The 23,512-nt window shown below is 42.2% G+C and overlaps 1 protein-coding gene across 1 annotated transcript in view; it reads left to right on the top strand.

The window, feature by feature from the left end:
* Positions 1 to 16,755, top strand: part of LOC148855347 (voltage-dependent L-type calcium channel subunit) — a 43,728-nt gene extending 26,973 nt beyond the window's left edge. The window contains exons 3-4 of the mRNA XM_088982619.1: positions 15,184 to 15,421; positions 16,366 to 16,755. Coding sequence (XP_088838745.1) covers positions 15,184 to 15,421; positions 16,366 to 16,514 — 387 coding nt within the window. The 3' untranslated portion in view covers positions 16,515 to 16,755. The remainder of the gene's footprint in view (positions 1 to 15,183; positions 15,422 to 16,365) is intronic.
* The last annotated feature ends 6,757 nt before the right edge of the window (positions 16,756 to 23,512 follow it).

The following is a 23,512-nucleotide window of genomic DNA, read 5'->3' as shown; positions in this document are numbered from 1 at the left end:
AGAAAGTTTTTTCTTTCTATTTTTCTACTTTCTATTTTCTTTTCTTTCTATTTTTTTCTTCTTTCTATTTATTGCAGCAGCTTATTGTATAAATATGCTGATTGGCAATAGAATGAAATACATCAGTATTCTACCATTCCAAAACACTATCTCCCTCTTTAAGCCGTTTATTCCTTGATTTTTGCCTCCAATTGATTTCTTCTTTCAATAAGATATCCTCCAATTTTTTTTTCTTTGAGGACCATCTTAAAGCTTTGTTCTCTTTCCCCAAGTGAACCTTGCATCTCCTTATTACCCAACTCTTCAATTTGATCATAAACCTCTTGTTTACTTTCTAGTATGCCAGAATGCAAATCATTCCTTTGCTTGATTTTTGCTTTCAGTCCTTGTAGTTTTCTATGGAAACTCATTCCTTTTCAATTTACTCTAGGTCTTTCCTCTTCCCACCACTCCTTTATTTTTTGGAGAAAATCTAGATGGCATAACATGTTTTCAAACCTAAAAGGAGTTGGACCCTAATTGTTGAGCAAGGGTATTTTTGTTATTTTTGTTCTTTTGTATTTGGGTACCAATATGAGGGCTTGCATTTTCTCTCAATAATATAAAATCTCAAGTTTTAGAGAGTAACTTTTTCTTCTCCATTCGTAACTCTCTTTCTTCTTTTCTCTTCTCTTTTGAGATTGGGTTGATAACACTTGTTTTTTGTTTATAAAGTTTAGTTAGAGTTATTGGACCCAAGGCTCATTAGTTTATCTTTCGTTAAGAGTGCTTTTTTGTGTTCTTTAGTAGTAGACAACTTACTAAGAGTATACTTGTAGTAGAGAGCTTGCTGAATTAAAAAAATATGAAATAAAAGGAGTTTCTTGAAGAAAGAAGGAAGAGAGAAGGAGAAAAAGAGAAGAAGAGAAGTTTGAAAAGAAAGGAGAGCAATAATCTGGCTGCCCCCTTCACTTATTATTTATACTAAAAATAATAGAGCAGTACAAAGGCAACTATGCCCTTATAGGGCGGCAAGACATAAAACAGCATATATAAGACACAAAAACATAATAAAATTTGGACTCACATAACTATTGTGGTCCCCACCTCCTATCTAACAAGTAACATAACACATCTACTCATAAAAAACATCATAAAACTGATTAATCTTTAACACTCCCCCTCAAGTTGGGAGTAAATGTCACACATTCCCAACTTGCGTAGATCATGTTCAAGCTTGTTCTTTGCCACCCCTTTAGTGAGAACATCAGCCAACTGCAACTTTGAAGAGACATAAGGCAAACAGGCTTCTCCGGTTGTTACCCTTTCTCTTATAAAGTGTCTATCAACTTCAATGTGTTTTGTCCTATCATGCTGAATCGGATTGTGGGCAATATTGATTGTAGCCTGATTGTCACATTATAACATTATAGGTTCCTCTGTTTTCATCCCAATGTCACTCAAGAGAGATCTAACCCAAAGAAGTTCTGAGACACCATGAGCCATGGATCTATACTCAGCCTTTGCACTTGACCTTGCCACAACCGCTTGCTTCTTACTCTTCCAAGAGATCAAGTTTCCACCTACAAAGGTACACACTCCTGATGTAGACCTCCTGTCATATAAGCATCCTTCCCAGTCTGCATCTGTATAGGACTCTAGCTTCAGATTCTCATGATTTGAGAAAAGAATGCTTCTGCCAGGGTGTTTCTTTAGATATGCAAGTATCCTCTCAATAGCTTCCCAGTGTTGAACCTGAGGTGCATGCATGTACTGACTCACAACACTGACAACATAAGAAATATCTGGTTGTGTCATACACAAATACAGTAGTCGACCCACCATTCTTTGATATCTCCTTGCATCCTTTACCAACTCACCATCCACACCATTAATTCTGTGATTTGGATCAATAGGAGTGTCTGCTGGTTTGGTCTCCAGCTTCCCAGTCTCCCGCAATAGGTCAAGTACATACTTCCTCTGTGAAATGAAGATCCCATACTTGGATCTTGCAACTTCAATCCCCAAGAAGTATTTGAGCTCACCAAGATTTTTGATTTCAAATTCTTGCTGCAATGATTTTTTGAGATCATCAATCTCCTCAAGATCATTTCTTGTCACCACTATTATCATCCACATACACAACAGGAATTGACACCAGAGCATCTTTCTTCTTCACAAAGAGAGTGTGATCAGATTGTGTCTGTGTGTATCGAAAACAGATGAGTGCCCCTCTGAACCTGTCAAACCAAGCCCTAGGTGACTATTTTCAGTCCATACTGAGATTTTCTGAGTCTGCACACCTTTCTCTTACCAATATTCTCATAAAAGCTTTCTGGAATGCCCATATATACCTCCTCCTATAAATCACCATTGAGGAAGGCATTTTTGACATCAAGCTGGAACAAAGGCCATGAATAGGTGGCTGCTAGAGATAAAAGGACACGAACTGAACTCATCTTAGCTACTGGTGCAAAGGTTTCCAGATAATCATCAACATCATAGGTTACCCTTTTGCTACCAACCTTGCCTTGTATCTCTCTATCTTGCCATCGGCCCTATACTTCACTATGAATACCCATCTACATCCGACTGTCTCTTTGTCTGGGGGGAGATCAACTATTTCCCAAGTTTGGTTTTTAACCAAAACATCCATCTCATCTTGCATGGCTGTTTTCCATTCAGGTTTGGAGAGAGCCTCAGTAACATTCCTAGGTGTAGACACAGAATCTAGGGAAGAAAGAAAAGCACGGTACGAGGGTGATAAGGCATTGTAGGAAAGATGGTGTGAAATGCAATGGGCTTTACACTTTCTCTTCTCCTTACAAAGTGCAATGGGAAGATGAAGGTTAGTGGGATCAACTACAACAATGGTATTAGGGACAAGAACATTATCATCAGAAAACATAACAGGCTCAGGCTCAAGAGGAATACCTGGAACTGTATCTGTCGAATCTAGAGTTTCAGAAGGACTGATAAAGAGTGGTGTGGGTTGAGGATGCGTGGAGTCAACCATTATCTGTCGGCGCTAATATTTCTGTGAGGTTGCCCGTAGTGGCTCAGGTAATGAAACTGGAGGTGCAAATGCTGGCTGAACTGATGAAGGCACCAAAGAAACAGGAAGAGGAACAGATTGTGAGTTCTCCCCAAAACTCTCCCCCTGAGGAGAACCACTCGAGAAGAAGGTGGATTCAAATAAGGTAACATCCATTGTGACAAATCTGCTCCTCAACATTGGGTCATAACAATAATGCCCCTTTTGGTTCTGAGCATACCCAAGAAAAACACATTTCTTGGCCTTAGGATCTAATTTCTTGCAATGAGGGCCAGGAATGTGAACAAAGGAAACACACCCAAAAACCCTTAGAGGTATATGAAATATTTCCCCATCTGGAAAAAATAGACTAAATGGCACCTTAAAGCCCAAAGTTCGTTAAAGAACACGATTAATCAAAAGCAAGGCTGTAAGAATTGCATCTCCCCAGAACTGCATAGGAACTGAAGCACACACCATAAGACTCCTTGCCACCTCCACAATGTGTCTGTTTTTTCTCTCAACTCCATTTTGTTGTGGTGTATATGCACAACTGCTCTGATGAATTACCCCATGTTCTAGGAGATACGTGGTCAGGTCCTTCACAAAGTACTCTCTAGCATTATCTGATCTAAAAACCTTAGTTCTCACTCCAAATTGTGTGAGAACCATCTGGTGGAACTGTCATACCAAGTTAGGAACCTCATCACGTGATCTCATCAAATATATCCAACAATATCGTGTATAATCATCCAAAAACAAGAGAAAGTAACGAAATCCTCTCATGGAAGGGATATGATATGGCCCCCATACATCAATTTGAACAATATTAAAAGCAAAAGTACTTCTTTTATTACTTGGTTTAAAAGACTGTCTACAATGCTTTCCTAACTGACAATTCTCACACTCCAAAGTAGATAACTGAACAGACTCAAACAACTTTGGGAAAAGACATTTCAAAGAACTAAAAGAAAGGTGTCCCAAGCGATTGTGCCAGAGCATAATTTGGTTCACTGACTATGACCCACTACTACAGTTGCTACTAACATGATGGCCCTGATGTCTCGGAATCTCATCTAGAAGGTAGACTCCATTCACCTCACGACCATTCCCAATCATCTTCTTTGACTCCAGATCTTGCAAAACACAATTACCAGGAAGAAAGGTCACGGAACAATTCAAATTCTTTGTCAAAGAACTAACAGATAGTAGGTTGGTATGAAGTCTAGGGACATGTAAAACAGAAGACAGAGTTATATCATTGGTCACTCTAATTGTCCCTTTCTAGCAATGGGAATATGTGAACCATCTGCTGTAGAGACTTTGTCTTTACCAGAACACAACTGATAGGAACTAAAAAGGGTAGGGGCATTAGTCATGTGCTCAAATGCTCCTGAGTCTATAATCCAAGGAGCTCCCTCCTTACTTGAAGTGGATGCAAGATTTGCAGTTGCATATGAACTACCTGTATGTGCAAAGGAAGAGGTGTAGCTGGCTCCTGCATTCTGTTGTCCATCTGGAAGGCTAGTGCTAGGTGAATCTTTCTTACTCATAAGTTGTCCAAACCTCTCCAATTTTGTCCTCACTACTGCTACTGCAATGGATTCCCATTCAGTTTGGGAAAGAGGGACCGAAGAGTCTCCTGTAGTGGCTACATTTGCATTTCCCTTCTTGTTCCTTATCTGGGCAGGCATAAGATTTGGATGAAGCTTCCTACAAGTGTCCCTGGTATGCTTAGGCTTCTTGCAATAATCACACACCAAGTCCTTCTTATCTTCCCTTCTAGTCTCATTACACCCCCTGTCTCCATTTGGCTTAGGTTTTGTTGTACCAACCATAGCCGCCTGGTCAATCCCAGGCTGTCTCAACAGTACATTCGTCCTACTCTCCTCTCTAGAGATAAAGGCATAGGCTTGAGAGAATGTCACACCCTCCCTAGAAAGAATATGCTGCCTAGCAATGTCGAATTTAGGGTTCAGCCCTGCCAAGAACTCAAAAACCCCATTCCTCTCTACCAGTTTGTGATAGGTTGCTGCATCATTTACACTTTCCCATACCGCAGTTTCTAAGCGATCTATTTCCTGCCATAGGGTTTTCAGCATGGAGAAATACATAGCAAGAGGTTTTTCTCCCTGTTTCATACATATCACCTGATTCCTTAACTGATAGGCTTTGGCTTCATTTTGTTTCTGAGAGTAGGTTTCAGTCACTTCATCCCAAATCTCCTTAGTAGTATTAGCCCATAGGAAATTTTTTGCAATATGAGGTAACATAGAATTACACAGCCAGGACATTACCATGTAATTCTCCTGCACCCATTGGAAAGAGTTTGTATCAGGTTTCTTCTCCTCCCTAGTGAGATACCCTAATTTTCCACGGGCACCAATAGCCATCTTAGCTGATTGTGCCCACTCCAAATAATTTGTACCATCAAGTTTTACTGTAGTAATGATCCCAGACCCAAAAATATCACTACTACCTCCAAAACCCAGTCCCACAGTACCGGTAGATTTCATCTCGGTATTCCAACTCTCCATCTTACTTCAAATAGTTCAATAGTAAGAAAAAATAGATTGGAAACTTACCAACAACAATTTAATATCACACACAGAAACAAACCCTTTCGGAAGAAGAAAACCCTAGTTGGAGAGAAATCTCTTTCCTCCCTTCTCCCAATAGAGAGAAGAGTGAATCGATCACTCCAGGAGGCTCAGAAAAATCCAGAAACCAAACTGCACTCTTCAGGAAATCAAAAGAAAGCTAACAATACATGGCTGCCTAAGATCAGATAAAAAACAGAGTCCAACTTTTTTGGGACTCTTCCCCATACTCCAATTCTTCCAAATTTTGATGCCGAACAGTAGATCACCTTCCTGATGACTAGATCCCACCAAAAAATCCAAGAATTGGGCAATCTACAACAGATTGATCAGCCCTTTATTACTTCATATAGTCGATTGATCTAGGGCTGCATGAGAATGCTTCTAGAAACCCTATCTGCTGCTTTGATACTAAGTAGAAAGCTTGCTGAGTTAAAAAAATATGAAATAAAAAGAGTTTCATGAAGAAAGAAGGAAGAGAGAAGGAGAAGAGAAGAAGAGAAGTTTGAAAAGAAAGGAGAGCAATAATCTGGCTGCCCCCTTCACTTATTATTTATACTAAAAATAATAGAGCAGTACAAAGACAACTATGCCCTTATAGGGCGGCAAGACATAAAACAGCATATATAAGACACAAAAACATAATAAAATTTGGACTCACATAACTACTGTGGTCCCCTCCTCCTATCTAACAACTAACATAAAACATCTACTCATAAAAAACATCATAAAACTGATTAATCCTCAACACTTGTCATTGTATTCAGATTTTTTATGAGCATATAAGATAATGAAAGGGGCGACCAGATCTGATTTTGGCTTTCTCCCATTCTTTTCAATTTTCCTCTACTTTTCTCCTTTGTAGAATCTTCTTTTCTCTTTCTTTTCTATCACAGGTTTCAAATCAGATTGGAGTTTTGCATTTTCTACTTGGTTTCAGAGCATCTTTAGAGATTTTTTGAGTTGTTCCATCGTGTAGCCTAGGTCAACTGACTACATAGTGAGTTAAAGAGCTGATTGAGACCTTCAAGAGAGCCCAGTCTTTGGATTTTTTGATGGATCCACAATCCCTTGTATCAGATCTGGGGTTCATCACCAAAATCAAGAAGAAATGGAGAAAGGGGAAGAATCCTAATTGTAGTAGGACTCTTCATTTTTGACCTAGGAAGGGGCACTCTGGTTTTTTTGTGCTGCTTGGTGTTTTCTAAAGAGGGCAGTTCAAGTCCTAGGTTTTTTTGGAGGTTTCTAGAGGGAGCGGTAGCCTTTTCTCTTCTTTCTACCTACTCCCATGGAGAAGAGAATTTCGGTGGGAGGACCTTTTGGGGTACTAGGAGGGTGGTTGAGGCCTCTAAAGGGGATAAATCTTTTTTCTTTCATCTCTAGTTAATTTCCTAAACTGTTTTGGGAATTATGAAGGGTCATAGAGTTGAATACAATCTCACAAGTGAAATGAGACTAGGTGGAGGAGGTGCTAGTGACCCTTTTGGGGTAGGGACCATCACTACAGTTAAGTTAGTTGGTACAAACTACTTGGAATGGTCTCAATCAGAAAAGATGGCCATTGGAGCTCGTGAGAAGTTGGGGTATGTCACTAGTGACGAGAAGAAGCTTGAGACTATCTACTTCCAGTGGGTATAGGAGAACTACATGGTGATGACCTGGCTAATACAGCCAAGGAGGTTTGGAATGGAGTAGCAAAAACTTATTCATGAAGTGAAAATAGGTGATTGCTACTAGGCAGGGAGATAAGTTTGTTGTCGTTTAAATTTTAGCCCTCAAAACCTTATGGCAAGAGATAGATCATTTGGAGGCTGTGATTTGGGTGAGTAGTAAAGATGCAACAACTTATCAGAAGCTGGTAGAGAAGATTAGAGTTTTTGGGACTCAAACCAGAGTATGACATTGCACGACAACATATTCTTTCTCGGGATAGTGTAACTCTCTCTCAGGCATATGCCTTTGTGTCTGGAGAGGAGAGTAGGAGGAAGGTGATTATGAGAAACCAAGCCTTGAGTAATCAACTATTGTCAGCACAATGAAACCTAAGCTAAGTGGGATAACGGTGGCAGTGATCCTATGTTGGGACCCAAACACTCCCCCCGAACCCAACTATGGGAGTGGAGCAGACCACCACCCATCAGTAGTTCACAAGGAGACAGAAAGAACACGTGATAGAGCCCCAGAGTTAGTTACACTCAGAGTTGGTTACTCTGTAGCCAGAGGATATTCCCTCCATGATATCTTCCAGAGTTAGTTACCCTGCAATCAGAGGATATTCCCTCTATGATTACACCTGTAGGCTAGCTATATAAGACCATAATCATATAATAAAAGGTGTGAATGAATATCCCTTCATTTTCTCTCTCTGAGTCCATCCTCTTCCTACCTTTCCTTATCTTCTTTCTCTTCATCTTCCGTTTCAGGAGGTTAAGCCACCCTCGAAGGGGCTTTCGAGGTGAGCGGTAACTCATCAAGTTGGTATCAGAGCCAGGCTATCCAGATCGCAGGCCAGCTATGCCGCAGACACGTTCCTCTACCATGGATGATAGAGTCGGCCAGCTTGAGATTGGGTTCCACCAGGTACTGAACGAACTCAGGGAACTCAAAGTGGTCGTCTCCAGCATCGCCTCTCAGCAACAATCTGGCGAGACTAGTCAACCAGCAGGGGCGGAAGCCTCTGCTTCCAGCAACCAAAGAACTGGGTGTTACCCCACCGGAAAAGTCACTAAGATCAACCTTCCCAACTATTTCGGTGGAGATCCCATTCCTTGGATCTTCAGAGCAGAAAGATTTTTCGAGTACCACGAAAGCCCTGCACACCAGCGCGTCTCCATTGCTTCCATTCACCTAGAAGGAGACGCGATTCTATGGCTCCAGTGGTATCGTCAAAACCATCCTCAAGTAACTTGAGTGGAGTTCACTGAAGCTCTGTGCATCCGTTTTGGGCCGACGGCGTTTGTGGATTACGACGAACTCCTCACTCGGTTAAAGCAGACTGGGACGGTAGCAGACTACCAGCTCGAGTTCGAGAGAATGGCGACCAGGGTACATGGTTGGTCGGAGAAGGCCTTAGTGGGGTGTTTTGTGGGAGGCCTCAGAGAGGATATCCACCTGGAGGTGAGGGCTCTCTGTCTGGCGACAGTCATGGCTGCGGTGGGGTTGGCTCGCCTGCAAGAAGAGAAAATCGACAACCTGTACAGAGCCAGCAAGCTATCCTACCCAAATGTGAGGGTTACCCAACGGGCTGATCAACAACCCATGAAACAAGTTGGGGATTCTCAGAAGCCCATTTTGCCCAGGCCCACTATGCCCTTCAAACGCCTCTCATGGGCTGAGATGCAGGACCGACGCGAGAAGGGCCTCTGTTACAACTGTGATGACAAGTTTGGGTCGGGCCATAAGTGCCGGGTCCAGCGAGTGTTTCTCCTTCAGACAGAGGAAGAGCCGGAAGGGATAGAACCAGAGCACATAGAAGATTGTGAACTGATATTAGACGAACCAGAACCTGTCGGAGCCGAGATCTCCTTACATGCTCTCATGGGCCTTAACCCTCTTCAGTCCATGCGAGTAGAAGGAAGATTGGTTGGCCAGTCTGTGATGATCTTGATTGACAGTGGCTCTACCTTGAATTTCATCACTTGCCGTTTGGCAAAGCAACTAGGTATGACTATACAACCCACTCCTCTCTTTTCGATCCATGTGGCTAATGGGAGTCAGATGTTATGTGATGGTGTATGTAAGAAGGAAAAGATCCTCATACAGGGCCATAGTTTCGTGGTGGATCTCCACCCATTGGATTTCTCGGGGGCTGATATTATTTTGGGAATTCATTGGTTACGTGGCCTAGGTCCTGCACTTTGTGATTGGGCCAAAATGACAATGGATTTTTACCAGGATGGTCAGACTTGTCATTTACAAGGGGTGTGGCCCCCTAGTCCCCAAGGTGATACTTTAGCTTCCATGATACGGGCCTCCAAGGATGCTGGACAGCCCTTATTTATGCACTTAGGCATTCAGCTCACAGTCCCAATTTTAAACAATCAGGGCTGTGACCAACCCACGGAAGCCCAACACAAGGCCTTACAATCGATACTCGATCAGTTTGGTGACATATTCAAGGAACCGAACCAATTACCTCCACCCCAGGCCCATGACCATCAAATACCCCTCTTACCAGATTCCAAACCGGCCAATGTGAGGCCATATAGATACCCTTATTTCCAGAAGCTGGAAATTGAGAAGGCAGTAAGAGAGCTATTGGACAAAGGGCATATACAGACCAGCACCAGCCCTTTCTCATCCCCTGTACTCCTAGTGAAGAAGAAGGATGGTAGTTGGCGTTTTTGCGTAGACTACCGGACCCTGAATCAGATTACAGTGAAGGACAAGTTTCCGATACCCCTCGTTGATGAACTGCTGGACGATTTAGGGGAAGCACAAGTGTTCTCCAAACTAGACCTGCGGTCCGGGTATCATCAGATCCGGGTTCACCAGGCTGACATCCACAAGGCAGCCTTTAGCACCCACGATGGCCATTATGAGTTTCTGGTTATGCCGTTTGGACTCACCAACACCCCTCCACCTTTCAGGCCCTCATGAATGACATCTTCAGGCCATTCCTAAGGCGATTTATTCTGGTGTTTTTCGATGACATTCTGCTTTACAACAGGGATTGGGACACCCATATGGAACATCTGAAACTTACCCTCACAACTCTAAGGGAGCACCAGTTACATGCCAAAATGACAAAGTGTTCCTTTGGACAAAAACAGATTCAGTACTTAGGCCATGTGGTTGTAGCAGGGCGGGTCATGGCAGACCCAGAAAAGATAGATGCCATTCCAAAAGTGGCCCAAGCCCACTACTGTAAAGGCTTTCGGTTGGGCTGATGATGCTCAACGGGCCTTTGAAGACTTGAAGATAGCAGTTTCTAGTCCTCCAATCCTCACTCTTTCGGACTTCTCTCAGCCCTTTGAAATAGAGTGATGCATCCGGTGTAGGGGTAGGGGTCGTCCTGATGCAGAAAGGGCAGCCCATTGCTTATTTCAGCAAGGCTCTCTCAGCAGCTCACCAAAATCAGTCCACTTATGTCAAGGAAATGATGGTTGTGGTAATGGCAGTACAAAAATGGCGTACATACCTATTGGGACGCCAATTTATTATAAGGACAAACCAACGAAGTTTGAAGTACATAGCAGAACAAAGGGTGCACACCCCGGAGCAGTAAAAATGGCTTAGTAAACTGATGGGATTTGACTACCACATAGAGTATAAGCCTGGGCCCACAAACAGAGTAGTTGATGCCTTATCACGGGTAGAAGAGCTAGCCCAACTGACTTGCTCTCAGCCCAGTTTTCCCTTGTTTGAAGCTATACGGCAAGAAGCCAGGTCTGATTCGCAGCTACAGGACATTAAGGATAAGTGGAGACGTGACCCTTCCCAGGTTGTGGGTTACCAAATTGTAGGACCTGATCTTTTCTTTAGGGGCAGGTTTGTGGTTGCTTCAAATTCTGTCCACAAAACTGAACTACTAAGGTTGTTTCATGATTCCGCGTTGGGGGAACATTCAGGGGTGTTACGGACACTAAAGAGGCTCAGCAGCCACTACCATTGGGTAAGAATGCACAAGGATGTGTTGCACTACGTATCCGAATGCCAAACCTGCCAACAGCAGAAATACTCCTCACAGTCTCCCGTGGGCCTTCTACAACCCCTCAAGATTCCAGAGCAAGTGTGGGAAGACCTCTCCATGGACTTCATCACAGGACTTCCCCGTTTTGCAGGGAAGGAGGTTATCATGGTAGTGGTTGACTGTCTCACCAAGTATAGCCATTTCTCTACATTGCCTCACCCTTACACCGCAACAATGGTGGCTGACATCTTCATACGGGACATCGCAAAACTGCATGGAACACCAAGATCCATAGTCTCGGATCGTGACCCTGCCTTCCTGAGTTCATTCTGGAAGGAATACTTCCGATTGCAAGGAACCCAACTACGCCCATCCACAAGTTATCACTCACAGACTGATGGACAGGCTGAAGTTCTTAATCGATGCTTAGAAGCCTAGATGCTTCATAGGGGAGAAGCCTAGACAGTGGGCCCATTGGCTCCCGTGGGCAGAATACTAGTACAACTCGACTTATCAGTCGGCTGTAGGAATGAAACCCTTCAAGGCTCTATATGGCAGAGAACCCCCTCCCATATTACCTTATGAATATGGGTCGTCCAAGGTGGCAGAAGTAGAGACCCGCCTACTGGCAAGAGACGAGATCCTTAGACTGCTTAAGACCAACTTGACAAAAGCCCAACAACGAATGAAGGTCCGCTATGACTCTCACCACCGCCCATTAGAGTTTCAGGTGGGTGATTTTGTCTACCTTAAGCTCCAACCTTACCGCCATGTCTCAGTGGTAGACGGGCTTGGCACAAGCTAGCTCCCAGGTATTATGGGCCCTATAAGGTGCTGGAGAGAGTGGGCCTTGTTGCTTATAGATTGGACCTCCCTGCTACCTCAAAGCTTCATCTGGTGTTTCACATCTCACTTCTCAAGAAAGCTGTGGGAAATCATACTCCTATTTCATCCAACTTACCCCAATTCACTGAGGAAGGAGACATTTACACAGAGCCTATCAGAATTGTGGATTTCCGTTGGGTTCGACGAGGTGGGCAGGTTGTGCCAGAAGCCAAGGTAGAATGGGCTGGGCTGCCTCCAGAAGACGCCACTTGGGAACCTTATCGAAGGCTGAACGAGAGGTTTCCAAACCTAGACTTTGAGGGCAAGGTCAATGCTAAGGAGGGAGGAATTGTTGGGACCCAAACACTCCCCCCGAACCCAACTATGGGAGTGGAGCAGACCACCATCCATCAGCAGTTCACAAGGAGACAGAAAGGACACGCGACAGAGCCCCAGAGTTGGTTACACTCAGAGTTGGTTACTCTGTAGCTAGAGGATATTTCCTCCATGATATCTTTTAGAGTTAGTTACCCTGCAATCGGAGGATATTCCCTCTATGATTACACCTGTAGGCCAGCTATATAAGGCCATAATCATATAATAAAAGGTGTGAATGAATATCCCTTCGTTTTCTCTCTCTGAGTCCATCCTCATCCTACCTTCCCTTCTCTTCTTTCCCTTCATCTTCTGTTTCAGGAGGTAAGCCACCCTCGAAGGGGCTTCCGAGGTGAGCGGTAACTCATCATCCTAGGAAGGAGGACAAGAAGGACTTGATCTATGACTATTGTAAGAAACCTAAGCATACTAGAGATATCTGTTGGAAGCTCTACCACACCTTATACCAAGTTGGCTTAGAAACAAGAAGGGGAATTTTATATGGTAGTGATTGGTGATTTATCAAGACCACCTACCACAGCTTCTCTAGAGTCTATTGCAGTAGCTGCAGTTAGGACTGAATTGGAGAGATATGGACAATTTTTGAGTCAGAGAGATACAACCAATTCCAACTCATCATTGGGTGGATATCAAGGTGTAGGTGGCTCACGAAGTAGTCATTCTACTTCATTTGCATATACAGGTAGTTCACATGTGCTATTGCAAATTATGCCTCCACTACAGATGAGGGGGACCTCCTAGGATTATAGACTCAGGAAACTCAGAACACATGGCCGATATTTCCACCATTTTCTCTTTATATCACCTTTGCTCTTGTAGAGATAAGAGTTTCCACAACTGGTGGATCCCATGTTCCCATTGTTGGGAAGGGGCTTTTCAAGATAGCCAATACCATTACCATGCCTTCGGTACTCCATGTCCCTAGACTTTGCACTTTCCACCTCTTGTTTTTTCTTTCTCAATAAAACCCTAGATATTGCAACTTGATATCAGAGTAACTAGATGGTCTTGGGCTGGGAGAGCCTTTATTGGTTTTTTCTCGGAGGGTGAGTTTTTGATGTCAGACCACCGTTGGATCACATTAGCAGTTTGTACAAGCGGCAACAACAATCTCTAAAAATTGTATGATTTGATTCACCCTGGTTTTAGATGAATTTTGGTATGTCTCGCTGTGTTTTGATGTCTTTATAATTTATTGTGGATTTTTCAAGTAGAAAATCGCAGAAATTCCAGATCTGGTTTAAAGGCTTGCTTCTCTTGTTTGATGGGCTTTTATTCTGCAAAATCTAGTTCTTCTAGGTCGTTTTATATTTTGGGAATGATGGGAAGTGATCCCGTATTTTTCTAAGCCTTAAAAAATTTTTGGGAGTTTTCTTCTCCCTCTATTATACCGTAAGCCAGCTTTTTGGCTTCATTTCTAGCCTTTAACCGAGTGCAACCCTTTCTTTTGGGTTTTTTTATATTTCGGTTTGGTGTTGGGGTGCTCCTTGGTTGCCAAGATAGTTGTTTGTGAGGTATGGAATTACCAAAGGATGTATAAATGGGTTTCAGTGTGTGTCCTGGAAATGTTGATGTTTCCAATAGTATGATAACCACTGTAAAACTTGATGGGACCAACATTTTGTAGTGGTTCCAATCAGATAAACTTACCATCACAGGGAGAGGTAAGTTGGGATTCATTACAGGCAAGGAGGTGAAGCTAAAAATTGAAGACCCTAAGTTTGCAAACTGGGAATAGGATAACTCACTGGTAATGTCTTGGCTGGCCTGTTCAATGTAACCTCGAATTTCTCGTAACTACATGTTCCTCTCGACCACTAAACATATTTGGGATAGGGTTTTAACAATACTGCTAGAGTATATCAGCTTAGGAGAGAAGCTTGTAGTATGCATCAGGGGGAGAGAACAATGGCAATGTGTTTTTCTTGTCTACAATCTCTTTGAGAAGAAATAGACTACTTGAAAACTTCCGAATGGAAGGACCCTATAGGTGCCGAGTAGTACGGGAAGTACATTGGGAGGATCCTATAGAGTTGTCAACCACTTGAAAACTTTTGTGGAGTTGCTCATAGAGTTTGAAAATAGTTGAAATGTAGAAACTCTTTTCCCATGAGTCTTTTAATTTCTTCCCATGCTATGGTTGCTAACTAAAATAGTTGGGCTCTTTCAATCTTTACAATTTTTCACCATGCAATTGATCATGTCCTTAGTATTAAAGCCACCAAATGAACTTGCTTATGGACTGGTACTTCTTTATATTGAAGCACACTGTACTCACCTAATCAAGGTAATCATTACTCATGAGCTTCTAACTCTCCTGGAAGATTTGGAATCTCTATTTTAATTCCAGTTTTTTCATTGATTGTTTTGATGATTCATGGGCTGAAACTGAAGCCGAGTTGGCTGGTAGTGCGACTGGAATTGATGTACAGGTGTGGTTTGCCTTACACTTTAGCTGCCTAGAAATTTGTTGTTCTTGTAGTTTCATTATTTGAGTAATGGGAGTGCTAAGTTATTCTTTTGATTTTTGTCATATTTCTTGAAAGTTCATTTGGATTTCTTGCCTGTGGGGACCCTGCAGAATAACTTTAAAGTGCATTTTGTGTGTTGTATTTATTTCCATTTGGCAAGTCAGTAGACCATTTCTCCATGTTATTAAAATATACCTTATTTTTTCTAATTGAATCTTCTATTTTTCCTTGCCAATAATGATGCAGGTTGGCACAATCGTGTTTCTGGCTTTGACTGGATTACTGGTTTTTATGCTTTTCTTTCTGGCAGCAACCTTCAATGCAATTATTATTTCACTTCTAATGTCCTTGGCGGCTGTGGGTGGCTTTCTGGCTCTTTTCTTTGTCTGCATGACAGCAATCTATATTGGTGCATTATCAATAGCCGCATGTGTTATTTCCACAGCAGCAATTTCAGCAATATTTGCTGTTGTGATAGCTACAGGTTCCTTTGCATTTATTATTATTATTATTTCATTCAGTTGCTTGTTAACACATTTATCTAAGGTCTGCTTGATTAGACGATAGACATGACCAGCGTTTTCTTTGTTCATATGCAAGGGAGTTCAACCCAGCATTTGATGTGTCCTGCACCAGTAGTTGTATGACTATAGCATATAGGCTCAGTTTAGGAAGAGAACAAATACAAATATGTACAGTGCAAATACAAGGTTTAGAAATTCTGTTACAAGGTTTTGCACTGAATATATTTGTATTTGCACTCTTCCCAAACTGAGCCTCAACTCTTTTGATTACACCATTATGGTCATGCAGTTAATTTTATGTCATAGCCTATTTTGGGCTATGTGCATACCTTTGTTGGATTTATTCTATAATTTGCGGTTGGCCAAGTCCAGCTGGTGAACTGCTTGTATGGTCTCCAAGCACTCCTTGGCCCAAAAAATTACTTGAGATTATTTTCCAGAACCTCTATTGTTGTTATAGTTCACAGTCACACATCAAGTTCAGAAAGCCAGTGCACAGACGTGGAATCAAGATTATATCAACCTAGGAGGGGTTTTCAAATGGTTAACCAACTTCCTTAATATGGTTGACTTGTTCTAGCTAGTGACTGCCATTTTGGGATATATTCTCTATGTTAGATTGATTCAAATACCCAGTGTCTTGCCATTTATTTATCAGCCTTTGATATCCTCTATAGTGATCATGCAAGCCCTGATGTGCAGGTGACTGGCCCTAAGTGCTCCTTGTGCTTATCTAAACAAAGGCTTCTCGGAATCCTCTTTTAAGAAACGTTAATATGTAGTGATTGATGGTCCATCTCCATGTGTTCAAGTTCATAAGAAAATTCATTCATTTATGTTGCCTTTTAATTTGATTCTTGCTTCTGTTGAAACCTTAAATGATTTGTGGAAGCATTTTCTACAGGTTGGATTGGATTCTTGTGTACTGTGTGGTTGGCAACGAAGAAAACTATGGGCCTCGCCAAGCACTCATTCTGTATAACTGGATCAGCACTATCAGCATATTCTGCTGCTAGACAAGTTCATCACCATCGAACAAACAAGGTTGACTGAAGGCAGGTAATGGGAGAAATTTGGAGCTTTATCTACATCTGGTCATGTTTACCTTGATTGTTTATTTATGTTTTGCTTCTTTGTCTACTCTCCTGGGAATTATGTAAACCTAAATCATTCTGTGTTGGTTCTGTTATACATAGTGCCATGTAGTGAGTCCGACCTAGTTTTTGAACTTTCATGCATGTATCAAAGAATATGTAATGACCATTACTAGTTATATACTGAATTGAGGAGAAAATCAATATTCTTTTGGGTCCCACCTCGGAAAGCCCAAAGCCCTCCCAAACTGGTAATTGATCACCTGTTGGCATATCCGTTGATTTGGGAGAAAATCAATATTCTTTTGGGTCCCGCTTGGTTTTTGAGAAGTTACTTACCCAGGTAAATGCACTTACCCAGATAAGTATTCCTCAGGAAACACTTACCTGGGTAAGTGCTTTACTCGTGTTATTTTATTTCTTAGGTAAATAAAATAATAATTGTTTTAGCCATAAAAAGTCATTAAAAGTGACAATTTTGTCCTATCCAAGTGTTGGCAACTATCCCCCCAGGTTTCCCACTTGGGAGGGTAAGTGATATCCAGGGAGGACCCCACATAAATCTGAAAAAAGAACATGGGTATCTCGGTCTAGACACACTTTTCACCCTTTCAAAGTCCAAAAAACGAACGGGTCAAAGTTATGTGTCTTAAGAGTAATATGTGAACAAAGAATATTATGATGATCCAAGTTTTCAAATCATGGGGCTCATTTGGTTTGCGGGAATGGGGGTCTAGATTCTAGAATTGGACTGTTTGGTTGGGCAGAAACAGAATCCATTCCCGTTCCTTTTGGAATGGCATTCCTCCGTATTCCATTCCAGTTTATTCCAATTCTGATTCTAATTCCTGTCTGAACCAAACAGACTATGGGAATAAACTATTTCAATTCTGATTTCAAGGGATTTTGATTCTGATTGAAAACCAAACAGATCCATTGTGTTTTTTTAATTTCTACTTGTAGGTAGGGGTGTCAATTGGACTGAATTTGGTCTAATCCGATCCAGTCCAATATGAGTCGTTTATAAATGGACCAGGTCCAATCCAATGCATGTTTTAGACCAATTTGAACCGGTCCAATTCAATGTCTGGACCATCCAATCCGTTCAAATTTATTTTGATTTAGATTGGTTTCAATCCAAACACAGTCCATTGACACATATATTCTCATCTTATACCAATGGACCAGATATTGGCTTAATCCAACCCAATTCAATATAAATTTGTTACGGACGGATCAGGTTCAATCCAATTTAATAAATATTTTGGGCTAGATTGGTTCAATCTAATATGTCTTGTTGGTTTGTCCAATCCGTTCAAATTGATGTTGGACTGGATGGGGTTCAATCCAAAACCGATCCATTGATACCCTTGCTTGTAGGAATTCAAGGCTTTCCAGTTATCTGGCTTTTTTCTCATTCATTTCTTTTTCTTTGTTCTTTCTTTTTTTCTTTTGAATTGGACTGAATCATCTTTGATCCCTTTTCCATTGGCTTTTCTGTGTATATTCATGCATGTGCAAGCCAATGGATTTTGTTGATAAATGATAAATGTGCAGTTTGGTCAGGCTCTAAATAGTCCTACCTAACAAACTTGGGCTTTTACAGTTTTACATATTTTCAGGCTTCAGGTTAGAGCTGTGCCTCGAAAGCCACCTCAGCCTTCCCAACTTAACCTGATTTTTCTATTACACGCATACATAGCACGATTTCTTGGGGTCAGTTTTGCACTTTTGCCCATCCGATTCAGTGGTAGTATAGTTGATGCTCAATACTTTTTGCCCTTTAGGCTTCGTTTGTTTAAAATGCAAATCTGAATCGGATAGAAATTTTGCACCCAGTTCAGTTTTAAATCTGTGACTAATTTACACTCTTATCTGATGAAAATTTGCACTTGTTGGTTCATATGCATCAATTGGCAGATGCAAATTTTGCATGAGAAACTGATGCAAATTTTGCACATCCTCCTACCTTAATTGTCATATAAAATGGGGAATTGGGATACATCAATTTGCTTCCTATCTTAGTACTTTACTTCCCCCAATAAATAACCTCGCTTTTGTCTCATTTTCTTTCAGACCACATCATTTTACTTCCTATTTTACTTACAAACAAAACAAGGTCAAATTTGAAACAAAAGTAACTGGGATTCACACTCAGTCCATGGATTTGCACAAGTGCAAATGAATTCACACTACAACAAATGGGTTCTTAAGTAAATAACGCATTAAACACCATCTTGTTTATTTATATGCTAAGGCCCTGTTTGGTTTCTCTTAATCTCTTAACGCTGAAGTGGTTTTATACCACTTTCTGCGTTAAAGAGGTGTTCTGTACCTTTTGATTCTGAAGAAGCATGATGGCTAAAGTACATTCGGGATATTTTCTAATGAATTTTACCCATATTGCCCCTCTAACGTTCAATTTACCTATAATATCTCAGATCGAGACCCACCGGATCCACTGGACCCACCAGTGGTCTTTCATTTTCTCCATAATATTTTTAATATTATTACAATATTTACAATATTACAAAATTAATACTATAATATAATATTATAATTATAATATGCTATAAAAATATTCTAAGAGAAATTTATTATTTATAATAAAATTTACTAATTAATAATACTGTTATAGTTATTGTAAGATATCTTAATTTTTGTTAATATTAAAATGTTATTGATTTATTGTAATAATTTTTAATTTTATTTTTTTATTGAATTATATAGGCAAACAAAAGTTCTCATATATATGGTTAAAATAGTCATTTGGCAATTTTCAGAATTCAGATTTTAAAATTCAAGTAACATTTTTAGAGTTTAAAGGAAAGAAAAGTTCACCAAATCCAATACACCTCTTAATGTAATTATTACACTTTCAAATGTTGGACCTAAGAAAACACAGCTTTAGTTTACTACTACTTTAAATAAGTGTTTATTAAGACGTTTGGGAGTGTACGAGCCAAACACAACTTTAGTGAAAACTTGTGGTGCAACATGTTCCGGTGAAGAGGGTCATGTGTAATTCCTTAAAGAAGTTTCTTAAAAAATGGAAAGAGAAGGACAAATTTGTACGCATGTGTTTGAAATTGATTTGCATGATTCCAGATCTCCTCACAGAGAACGCCTCACATTGACCTCATAGCATGTCTTGGCTACACATCAGGAACATTTTTCGTACTTGTATTTATTATCATCCATGGGGAGATGTTCACAATATAAGGTGGGATGTGGCTATTAGGTCGGTGTGAGGAGTAGATCCCAATTTGATTTACACCTCTACCTAATTAAAAATGTGCATATTTTGTCTAATTAGCACTTTTGCACCTCATTTTCTCTCATATGATGTGGGGACCACTTGTACTTCCATCATGAATTTGCAATCCCCAATTGCATTTCAAACCATGGTTTTTAAAACCGAACTGGTGACCAAACTAGTCAGGGGTCTAGTTATCGGGTCGAATAGTCTGACCTTTTCGAACTAAATGCTCGGCCCATTCTGACAAAATAAAAAAATTAAAAAAATAAATAATAAATAATAAAACGATCAGAACTGTTCGAACAGTTCGAATCATTAACTGCCTGGTTCAGTGACAGCGATTCACTGGTCAAAATCAACGGTTTTGGGGGGAAATCCAGTTTTTGGGGAAACAGAACCGATCACCTAACCGGTTCACAATTTTTCTGGTCCAACTGTCTGATCCGGTCCGGTTTTGAAAACCATGTTTCAAACATACAAACAAAGCAAAGCTTGAAGCAAAAGTTAACCAGCATTTGTGAGTTGGATTTATAAGTCGTTAAGATTTTTCTTTTCTGTTTTAACTTTTTAATAAGAGAAATGAAACTCACATTTTCCCTTTTCTATTCATATAAAAAAAGTGGTGCCTCATGAAAATTTCTTCATTGTTTCACTGAATATATCTACAGTGAAAATTTTAAAGCAAGAAGGGGAGAAAATTGTTTTTTTTTTCTTTAAGGGGCTTTTATAGGGGCGTTCTTGTCAAATCAAGCGTAACCGCCACTGGGCTTCTGTCGCAGCCGTTACCTGCCAGGGCTGCGCAGGTGACCGTTGCAGGGTACTACCCAATTGGATGGGTGACACGTCCTGGGAGGACAGGCACGCCACCATCTGTCGAGAGACGTGGGTACAATTTGTCGAATGGGTAGGGACTGTGCCGTTAGTCAAGAGACATGGCGCAGTCTGATGGGTATAGTCTTGTCAGATAGAAGCTTCTTGAGAGCGTCGCGTTGCTTAGTCGCGAGCTACCCTATCGCGCAACGAACTATCTTGTCGCGAGCTACTTCGTAGTGAGCTCCCAGGGGTACTTCGAGGTGACCCTCATCGAGATTGTCTCTGGGGCAGTCTTTCTACCCAAGTGTTGGAGTGAGCTGGTTACCCTAGCTCGCGAGTTGGGATAGTCTTGGAGTATTCCCTTTCAGTAGCTCGGGGGACCTCAAGCTTGCGTTGTAGCAAGCTCCCCTTATAGCGAGCTATGACGTAGCGAGCTGTCCTGCATGCTCGTTACTTAGTCGCAGTCAGGCTGTGGTGCTGAGCTATTGCTCGTGCTGAGTCAGGTCCACGTGTCATTGTTTCAAGGGGTTGGTCAAATCATCCTCCATCAATTGCCCCCCACTCCTCGGGCTAAGAGTGCTACCTTAGCGTGAGGAGTTCATGAAGTGTGATGGGTGGATTTGACCGAAGTTCAAACTTGATTGACTGCTTGCATTAAATGCATGCACAGAAGTCAGGGGATTTCTGACGTTTCGAATGCTGAAAATGTGCCAAAGCGGCTCTTAACTCTGGATGTTGTGCAGCCGTCATTACCTCAATCATGGGAGACGTGCAGCCAGTCACATTTCGGTTTCAGAAGACGTGCGGTCAGCTTGACTGCGAACCATCAGATCTGTCTCAATCTGAACCGTTGATCTAGGGGCACAGTGGCTATAAATAGGAGGGCCACCAGGCCTCATTTTCTTTCACGCTAACTTGTTGTGTTCGGATTCTGAGGTTGCGCATCCATCTAGTCTGCCCGAGCTCTTCTTGTTCACATCGTTTCATCTTTCCAGTGAGTCTTATTCATTCTATCAATCATGTCTGGGTATCCACACCACGTTTATCCCCGGGACGGTAACCAGGATGACGACGCCCCCTCGAGCTCAGGGAGAGATTGGGAGGAGGCTCTGGAGGCTCGGGAGGCCTCCGACGATGTGGCTTTTACTTCTCGGGGCAGAGAGCCCGACACCTTCGGTCCCTCCTTTATGACGATGGAGAGACTCAGATCTCTAGTCCGCTACTTTCACCTTCCCGGGGACCTTATCTACGGTCTCCCCTCTGGTAACTTTCCCTGGGAGCATGGTTCCAATGATGTAGTAATTTTCCAGGAATTGCTCGAGGCTGGCCTGCGTCTTCCCCTACACCCCCTAATAGTGGAGGTGTTGAATCATTTTAACATCACCATTGACCAGCTCCATCCCAACGCCATCCGTAATGGGTTTGAATGAACCCAAGGTTGTCAGCTCGCGTTTGACAAGCTCAAAAAGTACATCGCCAGCATACTGGTCTTAACCCGGCCCAAAGAGGGCGATGTTTTAGAGTTGTACCTCTCGGCAAGTGACAAAGTGGTCAGCTCAGTACTAATAAAAGAAGTAGATCGGGTCCAACAACCTATCTACTATGTTAGTAAAGTGTTGCAGGGAGCATAGACAAGATATCCGGAGATAGAAAAGCTGGCCTATGCATTGGTTATTGTAGCCCAAAAGCTTTGTCCATAGTTTCAAGCTCATAATGTTATCGTCCTCACCAACAAACCTCTGAGGCAAGTCCTACTCAAGCCCGAGGTCTCTGATCGACTGACGAAGTGGGCTGTTGAGCTCAGCGAGTACGACCTTCAATACAAGCCATGAACTGCTATTAAGGCCCAAGCCTTAGTATACTTCGTTGTGGAGTGCACTTTCAGCTCCGAAATCCCCAGGCTGGTTGAGCACGAGGCCCCAGTTCGAGCAAGCCCAGAGCTCCCAGGCCGATTGAGTCCGAGCACCGTGAGGTAGCAGCCAGTGCAGCATCTCTCCTAGTTAGGTCAAGCACGAACTGGGATGAGGAGCCATGGATCCTTCATGTAGATGGCTCATCGAACCAACAGGGCAGCGGAGCCGGAATAGTTCTGCATAGCCCAAGTGGCACAAAACTGGAGTACGCACTACGCTTTGAATTTGCGGCATCTAACAATGAAGCGGAGTACGAAGCGTTTATATCCGGGCTAGCTCTAGCCAAAGAAGTGAAAGCCAAGCATATCATCATCTGCAGCGATTCCCAACTCGTGGTTAATCAGGTCACACGCGAATACGAAGTTCATGAATCGACTATGATTGCCTACTTAGCCAAAGTAAGACAGACTCTGCTCAACTTCCAGTCACACTTCATCAGTCAAGTCCCGAGGTTGAAGAACGCTGAGGTCGACGCCCTATCCCGGTTAGCCAGCACCAGTGATAACACCATGAGAACCGTGTACATAGAGAACCTGCCTCGGCCTAGCATTCTCGGGGGGGCAGAGGAGGTCGCTCCTGTCGTTCAAGTAGAGCTGAGCTGGATTGACCCGCTCATGAATTTCCTACTACACGGGACCCTCCCTACAGATCGCAATGCCGCCAAAAGGGTAGAGTGTCAGGTGGCCAAATACGTCATGATAGACGAACGACTGTACCGAAAATCCTACACACTCCCCTACCTGCGCTGCTTGCAACCTTCTGAAGCCGAGCTCGTACTCCGTGACACTCATGAGGGCCTGCGCGACGGACACTTGGGGGGCAGAGCCCTCGCCCAAAAAGCACTACGACAGGGATACTACTGGCCAACAATGAAAGCATATGCTATTGAGCTCGTTAGAAAGTGTGACAAGTGCCAAAAGCATGCCAACATCCACCATCAGCCCGCTGCCGATCTCAAGTATCTCACCAGCC

Source organism: Nelumbo lutea, chromosome 4 (assembly GCF_056320005.1).
Source record: "Nelumbo lutea isolate HS-2025 chromosome 4, American lotus-T2T, whole genome shotgun sequence".
Classification (NCBI taxonomy): domain Eukaryota; kingdom Viridiplantae; phylum Streptophyta; class Magnoliopsida; order Proteales; family Nelumbonaceae; genus Nelumbo; species Nelumbo lutea.
This window is presented reverse-complemented; position numbering and strand designations above follow the sequence as displayed.